The following is an 18,759-nucleotide window of genomic DNA, read 5'->3' as shown; positions in this document are numbered from 1 at the left end:
GTGAAGAATATCTTCACCGGTCTTCATAGATGCTATCTTAAATTCCTGAAATGTAATCTTCAAAGGGCTATTTTTACATGTGATTTTCCATGGAACTTCAAATCCTGCAAAGAGCCTGAGAAATTCAGATCTTATGTGTTACATAACCACCAAATGGTCAGTGAAGTGCATGCTGGGTAAACCGATAATGCAGTCAAAACAAGCTGGTTCCTTCCCATTGTTTATCCATAAAGCACACAAGAGAAGCTAAGATTCCTGTCCAGTTACAGCCTAGAATAAACAACAAACTAACAGAAAGTATCTGCAATACATCTCATTTTACTGTTACTTGACCCTTAACATGGAAGAGAAATCCAAACAAGGCATCAGTATGGGTGATTGTTTGGTCTATCAAATACGTCAATCAATATACATTACATTTGACAACTGTTCCCAGAAGAAGGAAATGAGATACAATACTTGACTCTTGACTTGGAGATGAATTTTCTATACCCAAAAGAATGTTATAATAAAAATAAATTCATTAGTCATAATTTGCTCCACCTCATTTCTTTCCAAACCCCAATATTGTGTTATAATTTTTCCATGGAACACAAGAGAAGGAAGAATCTTCACGCAGTTCTTTTCCATGCAACGACAGATCATAGTGACCATACTATGACCATAGTGTTTATAGCGACTGTCAATCTCCAAAAATCATAAAAGTTGTCCATACTACTCATGCACAAGACTTCTAGAAAAAACGATTCCTTTAAATATAGCAACTCTGATTCATCATAGTGAGTCTTTTTTTTGTTTGTACTTTTTATGTAAATAACTACTTCACATAAATGATTCACTGATTCTCTTGAGCCCCACGCAGTCTTAAAGGGATCTTGCTGCCTATTATGGAGTGAACTATTTAGTGTATTGCTGCTGTTTATCACTATATTTTCATTCAGATATATAAAACAATGTTTTCTTGTTCATTCGTTTATATTAAGTCGAGCTGTCAGAATTAAGATGTAGCGCTGTCAGAAAGTTTAACGCGTTAATTTTACGTTTAATCGTGAATAATGCATTTACTGTTAATACACCATAAACCAGCATAAGCACTGGTTGGAAGAGCAGAACCTTTGCAATGTGTCCACCTGGAGTCATTACACACAACCACAACCACACACAACACCACAACCACACACAACAGTGCTTCTGTATCAGTGATAAAATGATGGTGAAAGGATGTCTTAATGCTATTTGATGTACAAAAAAGCCTAGATGGAACTTGGGATAGAAATCAAGTATTTGTCAGTCTATGAAAGGCACATTTTAATTACTACAGAAGCATGCCAAGACTTAACTATCACCAAAACACAGAATGAGATGTTTTTATCTGCAAGCGCTTTTCATGTGGAGTTGACGCTGACATTGCCACTCTGACGTGAATCAGGAACACAGCTTCAGGATTGTTGTAACAAAGCGGATAGCCACAGTCTACTGACAGATTAATATTGTGGAGGATGAGAGTTTAAGAGATTTAATGCCCATTGCAATGAAAATGCAACCTATGGGGAAACTAGTTCTTTCAATTAGTCAAACTCCCAGTTTGAAAAAAAAAACAAACTGTGTATTTATTGTCAAATTTCAACATTTTCAAGATCTGCAATTAATCATGAATAACTAAAAGAAATGATGCGATCAATTCCTATTTGAAATGGTAAGCAACTTACAGCACTAATATTAAGTATACATTTATGTCCAATTTAATGTTGTCAACCTATTTGTGTTACGAATTGCAGACAACGAAGGCAGACGAAGGTTGAGGATCCAAATGCAGCTTTCTTTATTATAAACAAAACACAAAGGAAAACCCTCAATGGGGAAATAAACATGAACAGAGAACTAGGGCAGGGAACACAGACCAGGCTAACTACATTAACAAACATTCACAAACATTCAACGATAGACAAGGACTGAACCAAAAACCGGAGTATAAATACATGAACAAGGGACAAAGGGGCCAATGAACAAACAGAACTCAAAACAAGATAACAAGATGACAAACAGAAGCAAATGGCAAACTAATGAGGACAGGTGAAAACAATGACAGAAAACACGAACGCTAACAAGAAGACTATGGAGCTACAAAAGGGACAAAAATGGAAAACAAAGTTAACGATACCTGTAGGAACAATGATTTTTGGAGGAAACCATGGTTTTGACACTATCAACCATGCTTTCACTACAGTAATACTGTAGTATTCATAAAGTTAGCAGTTTTACTATAGTAATATTGTAGTAACTATGTAATAACCATGATTTATATTGTGGTTACCATGGTTTATGATTATGGTTACTGTAATAAAACCATGGTTAATTTTCATGAGGGAATATCACCCTAAAAACCCCAGATATAAACCCTGGCAGTGGAAACTAACTAAGCCACAGATGAAACAACACCAAAGTATGTCATGAAGACAAACTGGCAGTCACAAAATATTACCCACAATCATCTCTTTAAATAATGGCTAAGACATCGCCGTCCTCCGTGCAGAGTCAGTATGGACATCTCTGGGCAATGTCAACAATATTACACATCATGGATAAAATCTCCACAATCCAATGAGACAGATGTTGGTTAGACAGGGCCTGACCTCAGGCAGGACCCACAGTAGAAAATTGGAGCCATCCAGAGCAAATTGGCTCCATGAGGGATTTGCTGATATGGACCGTCAGTGAGTTTAGCTGAACCCAATGCACAGGGGGTGGTGTTATATAATAAAACCCTTGAAGCAGACAAAAAAACAGCAGAAGTTAAAAAAAAAAAAAAAAAAAAGAGGTTCATAGAGAGAATTCAGAAGCAGTATAAAGCCCTATGTAGGAACTACCAAAATAGAGGTGATCTTTTCAACAGTCAAGCTATTACAGCTAATAGAGTACAGTCCTATAAATCTAGATAACGTACTTATGGTACATTTGGCCACATCCTTTGTTATGAATGTGATTTATCTACTGGTTTAATGTCTGAGATCAAGTATCATTGAACATAATTCAATCTACTGGCAAATCCTCGGCCTTGGAATTTATCTGTTAACGCAATGAGTTGTCTTAAATTAATTGTTCACTCAAAAATGAAGATTCTGCCATCATTTATGCACCCTTGTAACAAAAAGCAGATATTTGTAGCAGAAATCCAATCTGCTGTTTTCCATACAGTGACTGTATAAAGTCAATGATTACCATAGCTCTAGTCAAGCCAGTCAGTGAATAACAACTTCCTCACACAAAGCTTTCCTTTCACTTCATAAGTCTTGGAATATAGAGCATGGGTCATATTAACTATTTTTATGACAATTATATGGACTTTTTTGTCCTTTTTGGAGCTGAACAGAGTGTTTTCTAATTGAAACCCTCCTCCACCCCAGCACCACTGGTCTAAACTAAGCATGTCTAAGTATATTTTACCATTAGCAAGTCTTTGTAGTTTTACCAGTCTACAAACATGTCATATTCATTATGTAGGATTATACATGCAGGAGAATTGAAACGACATGATTTGAATCTAGGATTTACCCTTTTAATCCAGGAATTCCTCTGCATCATAAAGTAATGGACCAAGCCTCAACTTACTACTGAAGGCCTGTCTTTGGATAATAAAATGGTTAAGACACTCTAAACAACCTAATTTAAAGCAAAAGGGTGATGGGTCAGAAAGGCCCCTCTGCACAACCTACTGAACCTCCACACAGATTTAAAGCAGACTTTTCCTTGAAAGGTTTCCAAAAGACCATCAGATTTGCACGACTCAAATACTAAGTCATTTCATCTTAATCCAGGAACATTTTACACAAAGTCACAGTACTTTACCGAATCAACCTTCTAAAATGTACAGAATACATTTAAATCCACGAGTTATACAAGACCTAGTCTTGCTAGGTAATCCTGACAATTGCTTTGAACTGTGGTAACTTGTATAACTGACAAATGAATAATTATAGTCTGATGTACCTCTTTAAAATGTTTGTAATGTTTTATCCATGTGGTATAACCAAGGAATTAACAAGTATGAAAAAAAATGTCATGTTTAGTATGTAAGTGTTCGCTGGCGTATGCAGAGAAAGCTGATGACAACGAATATCATGTCTCTTGTACCATTCTCAAGATATAAAAGCTCATGATTAAATATGCACTATTTTTGAGCAGGAGATTTGTAAAAATATGAAACAACGGACAACTGTCGGAAAAGACAGCCCAGTTGACCATGTGACTCTGAAAAGTCACTTCTGTTTGGCGCAGGACACCTTTGGGGATGTGGCCAATTTCAATTCAAATATTTCCAAACAGGGAGACACGCTCTCTTCCACTTCTCTCTTCCTCTCTTCTGGTCGCTCCGCTGACTGCCAGGTCCATGCCACGTGAGGCCCAAGGATGCTCGGGACTCAACGTCCGAGAAAGCTCATCACTCTACAGTTTACACACCCATGAGAAGGCCTCTCTTCAAAGCTAACCTCATAATTCATACGGACAATAACTGTGATCTTACATAACATCGACAGAACGAACTTTAGACCAAGAACCAAGCAACACAAAGAACGCAAGTAAACACCAGAAAGACAAGCAAGTACATCTCCAATATTGTGCTCAAAGTGCTGGTGTATTAATGAAATATTTTGGGTAATCCGATAGCAAATGTAGACTCAAAGAAGTATAAATGGTTCTTAAGGTATTGTCAACAGACTCCATAAAGTTCATTTTCACTGTATTGATCATTTATTTCACATTCTGTCACTCTTTTCACCAACCTGTCTATATATATATATATATATATATATATATATATATATATATATATATATATATATATATATATATAAATGTGTTAGATTGGATTTATGTTTAGAATAGTAATAAAGGTTGTCTGTATGCAAAGATTAATGACTATGGTATATTTTGATAAATAATCTCATCACAGTTTCTACAAGATTTCACTTCTACGCTGTACCTAAATACATGTGATATTATTTTCAATAAGCCATGAGAATAATATCACTCTAATAAGTGAATTAATCGTAATTCACTTATTAAAGCTAATTCTTTACAGTAGAAATTGTGAGCGGTGGTGTGATTTTTTTTAATGGTGTGACAATGAGGGCAATTTAGCGGTTCCCTTCTAAATGTCGCATACCAAATATCCTACAGTTATTACACCTTAAAGTTATGGCAAGAGCTGTTATGACTGAAATATTGATTTTAAACAGGCCTGTGTGGACAAATCACCATGCATCATTTACGGCTTTGGCAGGTTTCAGGACAGAAGACCATCATTGCTATTTGTATGTCTCAGAATCTGCGGAAGCAGAGGAAACCAGCCTGCCTGAGGGGTGTTTGTTTGTACTCTGTGTATCTGTTTTGTTCTTAGTTGGACAGATTTAATCAACTTCACTTAAGAGTGCTGAACACTCAGACCCCATGATGAATCCCCTCAAGCCCCTGCAGATGACCTGTCCAGACACAACAAACATTTCCTTCGTTTGACTATATAAACACTACATTACCACAGAATACAGGAAATTACCAATTCAGTTCTCTGTAAACTTATATGACATCTCATAGCAAACAAGATTTATTCTTTACTTAGAGTCACTGAATAAATACGTGAATGAATCTTTATGGTGATTAATAGAAGTTTTAGTTCATTTTGCATCCAAAAACTAACTAAGAGCCTTGTCAATGGATGATGAATGATTTACAATATTGTAAGCAATACATGTTAACATCAGTATATTTGTGAGCATCTCACTTGCTATTTAAGTAGTATCACATGAGCAAGAGTGCTGTTGTTCTGAATATCAGAACAGCTGTGATTCAGTCAAAGGCACGACACTGAAGGAAATCAACGCCAGTTAACATGTATGATATTGCTTTTTTTACAGCAGTTCAACAAACAGATAAGTAATATCGAGTAATTTACATTTCACTTTGCAATTACATAACACATTATAGATGTTCATTTGTTGCCACCTACTGGTGCAAATATGTAATCAGCAGAAATGGTCAATGAACTGATTTTTTTTAATAATTTCTTTTTAAGGTGAATGGATTCAGAAGACTCAAAATCATTGGGCTAATCAGATTCGAGGAGAAGAAATAATTTTCTCCCAACATTACACATTTTTGGATATATCCCTAATCAAACATGATTCAACTCATCCGCTCATTAGTAGTCAAGACCTGAAATGGGTGTGTCAGAAAAGGGAGACATTCAAAATGTGCAGTCTTGAGGGGCCTCCAGGATAGGTTTGGAAGCAGACTCATCATATATATGTTCTCTAGATATTGGTATTGGTATCAGCCATTGAAAACCCCTTTTTAGAAGATCACTAGAAGGCTACTTATGTGACAACCATGAGCTGATTATCATATGACCATCCATTTTACATATTAACACCTATTCAGTATTCAGACACTTAACCTGATGAACAATAGTGTGAACCACATAGATAAACAGAGGGAAACCAATGGAAAGTTACAGTAACAAAAACTGTATTTTTTTGGTAACACATTAAATTAAGGTTCCCTTTGTTAAGGGTTTATAAAGCGGTTCATTAGTGACTAATAATTCAGCTACAAATGCATTATAAATCATTGATAATCTGTTACAAAAGCATGAATAAAAGAGGTGTCTTTCATGCAGAACCTGCCAAGCAGTGAGCCAATTTTAACACACATGATATAAATGATTAAAGATACATATTTACACATTTGAATCAAAACCATGAAATGTCAAAATTCATGGTTTATGTCATGATCCAGCACTAATAGACTATTATGGTGTTTGAGTTAATATTAATTACAGTCACTTTTCAGGTCTTCGTGCTCATCCACAGTGTACAACAATTCAGATTTCTCTGTTGTTTATCAAAAACATACCTTTTATTTGATGGGTTATTTTTGAACTAACAATAATTATACATTACAATCCTTTAAGATTCATTTATCAACCTCTGTAACTTAAAAAAATGTACCTTAATGCAAAATGGACAACCATGAATTGTTTATTAATGAGTAACCATGAACCACTTTTTACCAGCATTATCAGCCTATGAAAATGTGTCTAATGTGAAGTGGACACCTGTGAACTATTTATTAATGAATTATGAACGTCAGTAAGCTATAAAAGATGTACCTTAATGTAAAGTGAACACCTGTGAGCATTTATTAATAGGTTACTGTAAAGGGATTCAATGGAAAGGAGGAGGCGATAACCGTCTTGATAATATAAATAATATTTAAATAATAAACTTAAACAAATGGCACAAACACACACATGACGGACATGTCCGTAAACTATCTCTCTCTCCTCGCTCTCTTGTCTGCCATCAGCCTTTATCCCTCTTGGAGGCTTAATTAGCCTGATAAGGGACCGGGTGTGTATAATCACGACCCGCCCTCCGCCCTGCCACATTCCTCCCTCGTTCTCTCAGGCTGGGGAGCCCCCGGCCTGACGCACACCCCCCCCCCTTCCCTGGGGGAGGGCGTGCTTTAAGCCTGGTCTGCCGGCAGGTCATCCCCATCTACCTGGATGAGGGAGGGGACAAGGGGAGGGAAACAGAAATAATTAAAGTGGGGTACTTCCTGTAACAGTGTAGTACACCCCCCCAAAAAAAAAAACATTTAAACGAGAAGGAAAAGGCGCAGCAGTGAGAGAGAGAGAGGAGAGAGAGATGAAAAAAAAAAACCTACTCGACGGTTCTCCGATACACCTTGATCACTTCTCCACCCTCTCAGGCGGACGACAGCCCCTTCTCCCCGGGCGGACCGGAGTCAGACTCACGACCCCTGGCGGGCAGAACGCCCCTCCGCGTTCTCGGCGACTCGTGGGGACACTCCTCCGCCCTTGGCAGCGGCCCTACCGCTCCAGGTGGTCGGGGAACACTTCCCTCCTCCCCTCGTGGACGGCGGTCTTCTTCCAACCCCTCCATGTTTCTGGGGGATGGCAGGGCTCTCCTCCGCCCCTGGCAGCGGCTCCATCGCTCCAGGCGGTCGGGAAGTCCAGTCCCCACTCGCCTCGCGGACGGCAACCGTTCACCGCGTCCGGGCAGTCGGTCTACTCCCTCCCCCGGTGGATGGCAGCGGCGCTCCCCTGGGTGGACGGCAGTGTCGAGGACTCCGCGACGGGCATCCCTCCTCCTTCCCGGGTTTCGGCACCAGTGTAAAGGGATTCAATGGAAAGGAGGAGGTGAGAACCGGCTTGATAATATAAATAATATTTTAATAATAAACTTAAACAAATGACACAAACACACACGACGGACATGCCCATAAACGATCTCTCTCTCCTCGCACCACCGTCTGCCATCTGCCTTTATCCCTCTTGGAGGCTTAGTTTACCGCCCTCCGCCCTGCCACAGTTACCTACATTAAAAATGTATTAAAGTCATTCTAAATGTAAAGTGGACACCTGAGAACTATTAATTAATGAATAACCTATGAAAGTGAACCTTAATGTAAAGTGAACAATTAAGAGACAATTAAATAGTTTCCAACTCCTGCACTCCATTTATTAGCGAGTGACTTTTAATGCTTCAAGATTACATAATGTATCATACATATTATACCATACATAAATGAGCATACATCAGTACAGAACAGAAAAGGGCATGCTTACACTATCATTAGCAAAAGCAAACACATTCATGTATATATACAAAGGATATTTTATAACGTTTGACCTATGGTTTTTAAACTGGGGGTGCCAGAGCAATTCAGGGGAGGCTTGGAGAATGCTGATAAATTCATAAAGTAAAATCAAAAGATAAATAAATACAACAAAAATGTATTGTAAAAAAACGTAGAGATGGGGGTGTTAAGTTACAAATGAGGCGTTTATCACTTATAATAATCAATCGTTAAAATCAGGCATTCATCAGAAAAGGTTGCGAACCGCTGCTTTACATTAAGGTACACTTTCATAGCTTAATGTTGGTATGTCATTAATACAGTAAAGGGTTCATGGGTAACTTAATAAACAGGCCACGATTGTCCAGCTTGCATTGAAATACCTTTTTTCAAAGGTTGCTAAATAACTTTGTAGATCCACATTACTTTACATTACGATTTGTATTACAAGGTACTTTACATATATTGTAACTTAATTCACACATGACCTGCATCATGACATTGAGTTTCATGATTTTGATTAAAATAAGTATGAATAAGTATGTTACTTAAGCATTTATAAAATGTGAGTTTAAATTGGTAATTATTTTGGCTGATACTGCATGAAAGTCACCCTTTATATTCATGTTGTTATAACTGCATATAAATGATTTATAATGCGTTTATAGATGAGTTATTAATCATTAATAACCCAGTTTATAAACCCTTAACAAAGGGATCCTCAATGTAAAGTGTTCCCATTTTATTTATTTTTATATTATAAGTGCACTTCAGGGAATAAAATAATAGTGTATAGTATGGCCGCTTAGTAGCATTGAGCACACTGGAAAAAACTTTGACCTAAAAAATGTGCTTCATGTGGTAACATCTAAATGAACTTTTATTCAACAACAACAACAAAATTATTCAACATCACTCATTCAACCTTAATACATTAGATTACACCAACTAAACTAGATTTAAGGGTTAGATCAGGTACAAACAGCTGCTTAAGGAAACAACTGCAGGTTCAGAAGAATATATAATGTATATATATATATATATTTATATTGCTTAAAGAAAATAAAGACGACATTAGTAACATTAAATAATATTGCTTTGTGAAAAATATGTAAATACATAATACAGTCTTGACACACTTTTTTTAATCAGCAAAACTAAATTAGCTACAAATACCACCATGATGTTTACTTACAATTGTTCTTTACATATGTATTGTGCCATAAATTAGAGAATTCTATTTTTTTTTTTTTTTTTTGCATTAAAGTTATGATACTTTGTTTCTTGTTGCTATGTGCTGAAATATGACCTGGACATTTCTTGACAGATTTCATGAGAGTCGCCCACCTGTAGAACTGCTAACAGGAATCGTGATTAAATATCCATAATTCATTTGCATTTATAGTTATCAGCAAACACTCCATTCAGCCTCTGTTTGACTCCAGTGTGTGTATGACTGTAAGGGCACAGATAAGCAGGGCTGATATTCACATAGCAGGAAATATGTGCCAAACGTGTGGGCACAGGATTCTCTGAGCGGGCACAGGCTGGCATACATGCCCCCTCCCCCAATCGTCATCACAGCATGACACAAGCATCAGGCCAGACATCTGGCACTTAAGCTGCATCATACCTGCTGCCTGTGTCCTGCTGTGACCCTGAGCACACACACACACACACACACACACACACACACACACACACACACACACACACACACACACACACACACAAACACACACACACAAACACACAAACACACACACACACACACACACACACACACACACACACACACACACACACACACACACACACACACACACACACACACACACAATCCCATTCAGCCCTGAAAACATGTTCTGCCATGATAGCTTAATGCTAACTGGCAGTTTGTGAATTACAAGTACTATAATCCGATTCCCACACTGGTTTCACACAGCAACACATTTACAGAGTGGCCAGTGTGGTTCGATTCTTCAACAAGTTAACAAGTTAAAATATAACAACATGAGTTCAAATGAAAGGAACATAAGAGCCGGTTCTTTGAATCAATCAAAAAGACTGAATTAGTTGTAGCTCACTCTGTGCCAGTGTTTTGATGTAATGCTGTTATGATGTTTCCAGTGCTTTGTGTATGCTGACCTGTGACATGAAGTCTGTCTGCGCTGACATCGATCTTGAGGAACAGTCTTCCTCTGCGCTCTGTGTGATCTGTCCCGCACAGACTCGGCACATTCATCACACACTGCTTATGAACGTTCATGTCACACGCTGAGAACGAGAGAAACAAGAGAGAGATTCAGCTGTAAACACTGTAGCATTACACATATTAAAGTCAACATGATGCCACATTCACAACTCATTTTACTTCAACATGACATATTATGCAGTGAAAGCTGAAAGTTATTACATTTTGAGACATCAAGATACAGTTGACGTGATAAATTTGGCTTAATCATCTCAGTGAGGTGTGGACGAGCAGATTGTCAAAAATTAATTACAAGCATGTTGCAATTCCACATAAATTTACTGCAATCTGATCTCATTATAATCTGTGATAACTTTCCCACCAGAGCAAGAGGGCGAGACTGACGGATGGGGATAGAAGCAGACAGGGGTCTGAAAACAGGAATATTCTAGTTCAAATTAACAAGGAATGTACAATATAGTTGAAATCCCATTTGACCTCCATATGTTCCTGAGAGATGAGTCTCCCCACACAGACAGCAGAGAGAGAGAGATGCTGAGAGAGGCCTGGGGCAAGAGCTATCCTTTCACCCTGATCTGAGGACAGTTATTTCATTTTGTTACAGGTTCCTTTTAGATCTGGTTAAGAATCTGGTCTTAGATGCACTGCAATAATTGTGTTCTAAGTCGGTATTTTTGTCTGGTTTTCCAGTAAAAATATCTAAACATCCTTAAACAAAAGGGGAATGAAATGACATTTATGCTTAAAACAAAAAGAAGAAAATATTCCACACTGGCAATGTTTTGTTTTGTTTTAACCCTTTAAGCTCTGCTGCATATTTTTGCTGCTGTCTGCAATATTTACATCTAAATTGAAAAGCTCACCTTACATACATAGAGAGTACTAACTGGGAAATATTTATCTCATTTTATAGAAAAAAAAAAGATTCCAATAATTCATAAATAATGATGTATATGTTTACAATGTTATGATAGAAAAAAAGTAAGTATAACCGCACAACTCAAATTAAACAAATATTAATTAGTATATTTTGAGATGTGCATTTATATGCTCTTGATTTCTAAATCATTTTTTCCATAACTTGCACCTCTGAATCTAAGATGTGCGTTTAGTTAACTGCACCTTCCAAAGTAAACAATTTTATGGTGAATATACAGTTGTTTTTATTATCCTGTCTTTGAAAGATTGTGATTCAGGCTCTGTTTGCTCTGCCCCTGTAAAGCCTGACATATAAATGAATTAGCAGAAAATGTAAATATATATATATTTTTACATTAAACTGTTTTAGTACCATTAGACAAACTATAAAAAGAAATCGTAAAAAAAATTATAAAAATGCATGTTTAATTTTCATACAAGCTCCGCATGAGGGGGACCAAGGGGACAATCTCGTCAGACGTACCGGTGGGTAGGGCCTCATGGCGGGGCGGAGCCTGAGGCGCCATGTTGAAGGGGCTTGAGCCCTGTGGCCGTGCTGAGTCAAGGGACATTGAAACTCCGAGACGACCCGGCGCACTCATCCGGAAGCCCGTTCGGGGCAAACAAGCGTTCTGGGGAATGGGAGGTCCGTGGGAAAATGCCCGGAGGAGGTGGTCCCATTGAGGTCCCCAAATCAGCTCATTCTCATTTCCATGTGTGCCGCTCTTTTAGAATATACTCTTTTTGGATGTATACTCTTTTAGAATATACTCTATTAGTTGTTCAGCCGAAGCGCTCAGGGGCGCTTTCTGCAATGTACCAGTGCACAGTGGGAGAAGCCGCTGTAATGCCCCATCAGAATCCAGCAGAAGTCAATGGAAGCCGTGGGAATTCAGCTCAATGAATAGCGACCGCTCGGCTCCGAAGAGAAAATCTGAATGAGCGGTTTGCATGCCAGCTCCTTTATACCCGTATGTGCGGGGTAGCCAATTCCCATTGGCCTTTTATCAAAGATCAGAGGTGTCTCGGGCTCCCAAGAGTGACCCTTAGTGTCACTTCATCAATACAACGTCGAGTGAGTGACAGATAGCGAACAGAAGAATTAACACAAGTACTTTTATAAAATTATAAGCTTCACATTTCTGTTTAAACCCTCCAAAAATTGTCCACATTCACTTCCACTGTAAGTGCCTCATTGTAATCTCGCTAATTTTAAAGAAATGCAGAGACGAGTCGAAATACATTTTTATAGTTATTATAGTTATCAACATTGTCACAGATGCAGTCGATTTTGCTTAACTTGTATTGAACCAGGAACATTTCTTTAAAATGCACCACGTGCACACACACACACACACACACACACACACACACACACACACACAAAAGAAAAGAAAAACTTGTCAAACAATCTGTTTTTATATGTCTTTGTGTAATAGTCTATTTTATTTCTGTATTTATTTGTTTTAATTTCCCTAAAAGTTTTAGAAATCTATGCCATTACATTTGTGTATAACATGTGGTGGGTGGACATGTCCCCATACTTCAAAAAATATTTTAGGTAATTATACATGATTAGCCTATATTTTAAAGCCTCTGTCAACCGGTCGGTAATGCAGTGAGTTCCAGCACTTAAGCAGTTAACAGTACAGGCAAGGAGGAACAGCTATCACCTATGGATTTTTCAGGACTACAGGTCAAAGCATGTTAATGAATTTGTTTTTTTTAAAACATGATTGGGTTGCTGATAATGAAAGTAATTATGCTACATCATGTCTTTTATGGAGAGTAGCATTAAAATATCCATTTCTCACCATCAGTCCATTCCATGAGAGTATGCACTCTTGCTCTCTTTCTCACACACACACATATGGAGGGGGGAGAGAGAGAGAGAGCGCTCTCATCTAATTGAGGTAAGAAAATTGCACTGAAGCCATATACAAAAGTTTGGTTTAAATGAAAATTGATGCCCTTTTTTTTAGTTGTATTCTTGTTTTTTTTTTATTTGTTAAATGGCGGACAACATTTGGAATCACACGTTTTAAAAATCAGTAACGTGACGGACATATTTTTAGACACAATCTCTACACTCTATCACAGTTTGGGAAACCCTGCATCACAATATACAGATCTAAAAATGAGCTGAGCACTCCCCATGTGTTCGTCCATAGGAATTCAGTCTATTTTGTGATTCTCCACTATTTCATAGAATATCTCGGCCTCTGAGTGGACTAGAAGCTTTCTGAGACAGGAACGTATTTTGTCAATAATTTATTTTTTGCTGGAATTCAGATTTAGTTCTGAACATCTGAGACATATTATTGTATTTTTGACCCAAGCAAGCTCACAGATGAGTAGAAAATGGTTCATTTTGAAGACAACAGTCTTATATTCTATTCAGTCTTCTAAGGCTATTTGGGGCTTGCAGAAGCAGTGATAGGAGCGTTTGTCTTTGCTGTCTTACAAAGAACATATGGATATTTTCAGGTCTTGCTATTTTACTGTATGTAACATAAATGTAACAAAAGTGATGAAGTTCTTTAAAAAGTTGGTGGGAGGTTTTCACTCACTGTCACATTTCATCCCCTGGTGTATGAGTCCGTACAGCAGTGAGCCGCAGTGATCGCAGAAGGTTGGACTGCCGTAGCTGTGGATCTTAAATTTGTGCTTGCTTCTGGGGTCCTGCAGAGAAGTCCAAGAAAACAAAATCAAAATCAAAAGTTGATCACTTACAATGTACACAGTGTACACAATGTACACATTTGAACATTCATGTCTGTAAATTGTACAGGACAAGTTATAAGCCAAAGTTTAATACTTAAAAGTAACAGGGATGCTCTTAATAATGTAGGTTTCTCTTTTACCCCACTGAAAGAGTTTCAGAGAGGTTGTTTTATATGCAGGAAGTTAATCATAACTCTGAATGGTTATTTCAATGGGGCATGCAAATAGAGCCACCGATTAATCTGTCTATGAGTGATGGGAAATAAACGAGAATGTGAATTTGCTCTTATGTGAGTTGAGGGGTCTTGAGTCATCCCATAATTAAACTATTAAGCCAACATTCATAAAGAGCTGTCAGTTTCAACTGCTGTGTGACAATATTGAGAAAGAGTTTTGAGTCAAATAGGCTACGAGCTTTGGAAAGAAATCTCTATCACTAAACAGAAACCTTTGCCCTCATTTCCAGAACCAACTGAGCAAATAAAAGCCCAGCTTTTTCAGAACAACACAGCAGAACAAAAGCCCAGGTTTGGGTCTCAAGTGACTGTTGAAAGCTCCAGATTCACAAATTAGCCATGGGACCAGTCTAGAGTTTTTGACGTTGGACGTTTTGACATTTGATGTTGTAAAATACGGGACACTGTCTCTAGAGCAGAGGTACTCAATAGGCTGACTCCAGTCCGAATCCGGACCAAAGGACGATTCAATCCGGAATGAGATCTAAATCTTTGTGCTAGTTATCTAACACCTGGCTGTGATTGAGTAAGCATACGTGTGTACGCGCACAGAACGAAAATAGCGCATTCAGCACTACATGATTTTTTGTTTGTTTGTTTGTTAGTAGATTCTCACTTTAAGAAAAATATAAAAATTGTTGATTCGGACTAAAATTTGTATGAATTTTCGATCAGGGGACACCCCTGAACCCCCATACAGTATTTTTTATCTGTCAAAATGCCTCCTATGTCCCGTACACATACTATATATTCTGAATGTAAAAATATTTAAACACAAAAACTGGACAGCTGTCATTCATCTTCAAAACGATCTGTTGATCGTATTTTTTTATATTTATATACAAGTGCCTTCGACTGACGAAGTCTTGATAAAATATTTTAATCCTTTGGAAGAAGATCTCTCAGACCCTGCAACTTTGGCTGTCTCTGGGCCCCAAATGTCCTCATCCCTGCTGTTTTAAAGAGATTTTTTATTTCTTAGAACTATTTCTGCCAACATGGCAAGTTATAAAAACTATTCCAAAAAATATATTATATAATTTCATAGCCATATGACTACTGACACAATGTAAACTACGTATAATTTTCCCGACCATTGCTGGGAAGGAACTGTGGAGACTGGACCTCTTGGAATTTAACTGAATATCCCTGCTCTAGAGATCCTGACCTAGGGGTGGGTGGTTGGGGGTTAGTTGGCTGATATTTCAGACAGTCTCTTCCCACACGTGTCACAGATTTAGCACGTTTTAGCACAATGTGTGGAATTTTCATATGGTCCTTTACCCACCGGTGGCAACATTTCCAATTAATTTCAAAGTTAAATTAACAATATTGAACTGTGATGCCATCGGACTAGCTTAAATAAGGGAAGCATCACTTTATCTTTAAATATGGGATTATCCCATATGTGGCAGAGTGGAGGGCGGGGCCGGGTCGTGATTCTACACACCCGGTCCCTTATCAGGCTAATCAAGCTTCCGAGAGGGATAAAGGCCGACTGCAGAGGATTGTGCGGGAGAGAGAGATGTCGTCATGTGTGTTTGTGTCTTTTAAGTTTATCATTAAAAATATTATTTGTATCGTAAAGCTGGTTCTTGCCTCCTCCTTCCCACTGAATTGCGTTACACCATATTTTACTAGATGGGTGGCAACACTAGACCAAACCAAACCGCAGACAGCATGTCCACATACCATAAGATGTTAACTTCCAGAAGTAAGAAAGCAAAGGAAACAGAGGTCCACTTGGAAACCAATTCATGTGCCTCATTCTTCGTTTTGCCGCAGTTTCCTGCTGAAATGAACACTGCAGGTGCTACGACAACTGTGCGTTTTATTTACTTTCACACAAATCACAAGTACAATGGCTGATTAGGATTTTTTAAAGCCTTGTCTAATTTTGACACATTTTACTCACTTTAACCCCCCCCCCTCCCTCCCTCCCTTGGACATTTAATGGGAAACAGATGTGTAATACAAATTTGTAATACAGCACATAATTTTGCTTTGCAGAAATATAACAACAACATCAAAACCAACAACATGACTGTTAGATAAAATACTGACTAAGCTTTTAAAAGAGGTGTTTCCCGTAATCTCAGAACCTCTTCTTTTTATTATTAACTCCTCTTATCCTTAGGGCATGTCCCAAGAAACTTTAAGCTGGCAGTTATCAAAACATGTGAGATCAGGCTGCAAATAAATGCCACATGAACTTCTACAGAAAAGAACAGTTTAAACATTAACCGCTCTGAAAAAATAAATGTAGCTTACTTCTAAATTAAAATTAAACAGAAACAGCCCACTTAATGTGTAATCAATCAATAAAACAGCTTTCTTTAGAAAAATAAATCCTAACAATTACAATCACAGACACATTTTAGCAAGCAAAATTAGCCTTTTTGTTTTAGATACTTACTTTATGATTATAAAATAACGATGCACTTTGCATAAGTTTGTTGATCCTTAAGGTGTTCACTAAAAGCTTTAGGCATACTAGCAACATCGCTAACCAGCTGCCGACTTTTGGCTCTATAATGATGCATAGGGTGTGGGAACAGGTTAGTATATTTGTTTTTAGTTATACATCGATCAGCCCCAACATTAAAACCACATGCCTAATATTGTATATGTCCCCCTCGTGCCACCAAAACAGAACCAACCCGCATCTCAGAACAGCATTCTGAGATTATATTCTTCTCACCACAATTGTACTGAGCGGTTATCTGAGTTACCGTAGACTTAGTCAGTTCTAACCAGTCAGACAATTCTCTGTTGACCTCTCTCATCAACAAGGCATTTCCGTCCACAGAACAGCCCCTCATTGGCTGTTTTTTGTTTTTGGCACCATTCAGAGTAAATTCTAGAGACACTCAAAACAGCCTGTCTGGCACCAACAATCATCCATGCGATTATCTAATCAACCAACCATGTGGCAGCAGTGCAGTGAATAAAAATCATGCATATATGGGTCAGGAGCTTCAGTTAATGTTCACATCAACCATCAGAATGGGATGTGATCTCAGTGATTTTGAGTGTGGCACGATTGTTGGTGTCAGATGGGCTTGTTTGAATATTTCTGTAACTGCTGATCTCCTGGGATTTTACTCTCAACTGTCTCTAGAATTTACTCTGAATGGTGCCAACAAAACAAAACAAACAAAAAAAAAACATTCAGTGAGTGGCAGTTCTGCGGATGAGAGAGGTCAACAGAATGGCCAGACTGTTTTGAACTGACAAAGTCACTCAGATAACCGCTCTGTACAATTGTGGTGAGAAGAATATCATCTCAGAATGTTAAAATCAACAATGTTTGTCAGAGATGACATGATCATTCAGTTGCCATTTCTATTTGGGGTTGTATACAAATAGTTTGTTGTCTTTATTATTTATGGGATTTTACATCTTGCTCTGATGGTCTCATCCTGTCTAAAGAGGCAACTCCTGTACAAAATAACTTGCCAGTTGACCAAACATTCTGCCTAAAGTCAAATGATTGGCTTTTTTTAGACAAGGGTTAACATACACCAAGGTAAACGTATATGTATGACTAAGAACTAATGCTGAAATACAGTCAGAATCAACAGGTGAGGCATCTTTTATTTTCAAATATAATCTAGTGTACAGTAGTATGCTATTTTCTCCCGACAGCTTTTGTCGCCCTGTCTAAGTGCTAATTGAGAAGGCCAGAGTGCAAGTAAAACAAGTGTGTCCAGCCAAATGAAGAGACTGTGATGAAAACAAACAGTGTAGCTACTCAAAGAACCCAGTGACTGGCACACAATGAGTGATTCAAGCACTTTAATTACTACTCTGGCATCTTAAATAGCATCTAGCATTTTTTCCCCTGTTGCCGGCTAGTCTCATGATGGCGCAACAGAAATGCCACAGAATTAACTCTTGATGGCTGACACAACACACAAAAATTACTTTGTCGGTGATAGGAAAGTACATACTTTTGAGTATGTTACAAGAAGTTGCATCCTTTGCAGAAGTCTTTTTGAAGAATTC

General features: G+C 37.9%; 1 protein-coding gene across 2 annotated transcripts in view; it reads right to left on the bottom strand.

Annotated features, from left to right (window-relative positions):
• Window positions 1-18,759, bottom strand: part of prkcab (protein kinase C, alpha, b) — a 247,828-nt gene that overhangs the window by 63,903 nt on the left and 165,166 nt on the right. For both annotated transcript variants that reach the window (XM_052139685.1, XM_052139686.1), the window contains exons 4-5: window positions 14,362-14,473; window positions 10,807-10,935 (exon numbers count right to left, since the gene is read on the bottom strand). In XM_052139685.1, the coding sequence (XP_051995645.1) occupies window positions 10,807-10,935; window positions 14,362-14,473 (241 nt within the window). The remainder of the gene's footprint in view (window positions 1-10,806; window positions 10,936-14,361; window positions 14,474-18,759) is intronic.

Source organism: Xyrauchen texanus, chromosome 12 (genome assembly GCF_025860055.1).
Source record: "Xyrauchen texanus isolate HMW12.3.18 chromosome 12, RBS_HiC_50CHRs, whole genome shotgun sequence".
Classification (NCBI taxonomy): Eukaryota; Metazoa; Chordata; class Actinopteri; order Cypriniformes; family Catostomidae; genus Xyrauchen; species Xyrauchen texanus.
Note: the sequence above shows the minus strand (reverse complement) of the source record. Positions and strands in the feature narration are given on the sequence as shown.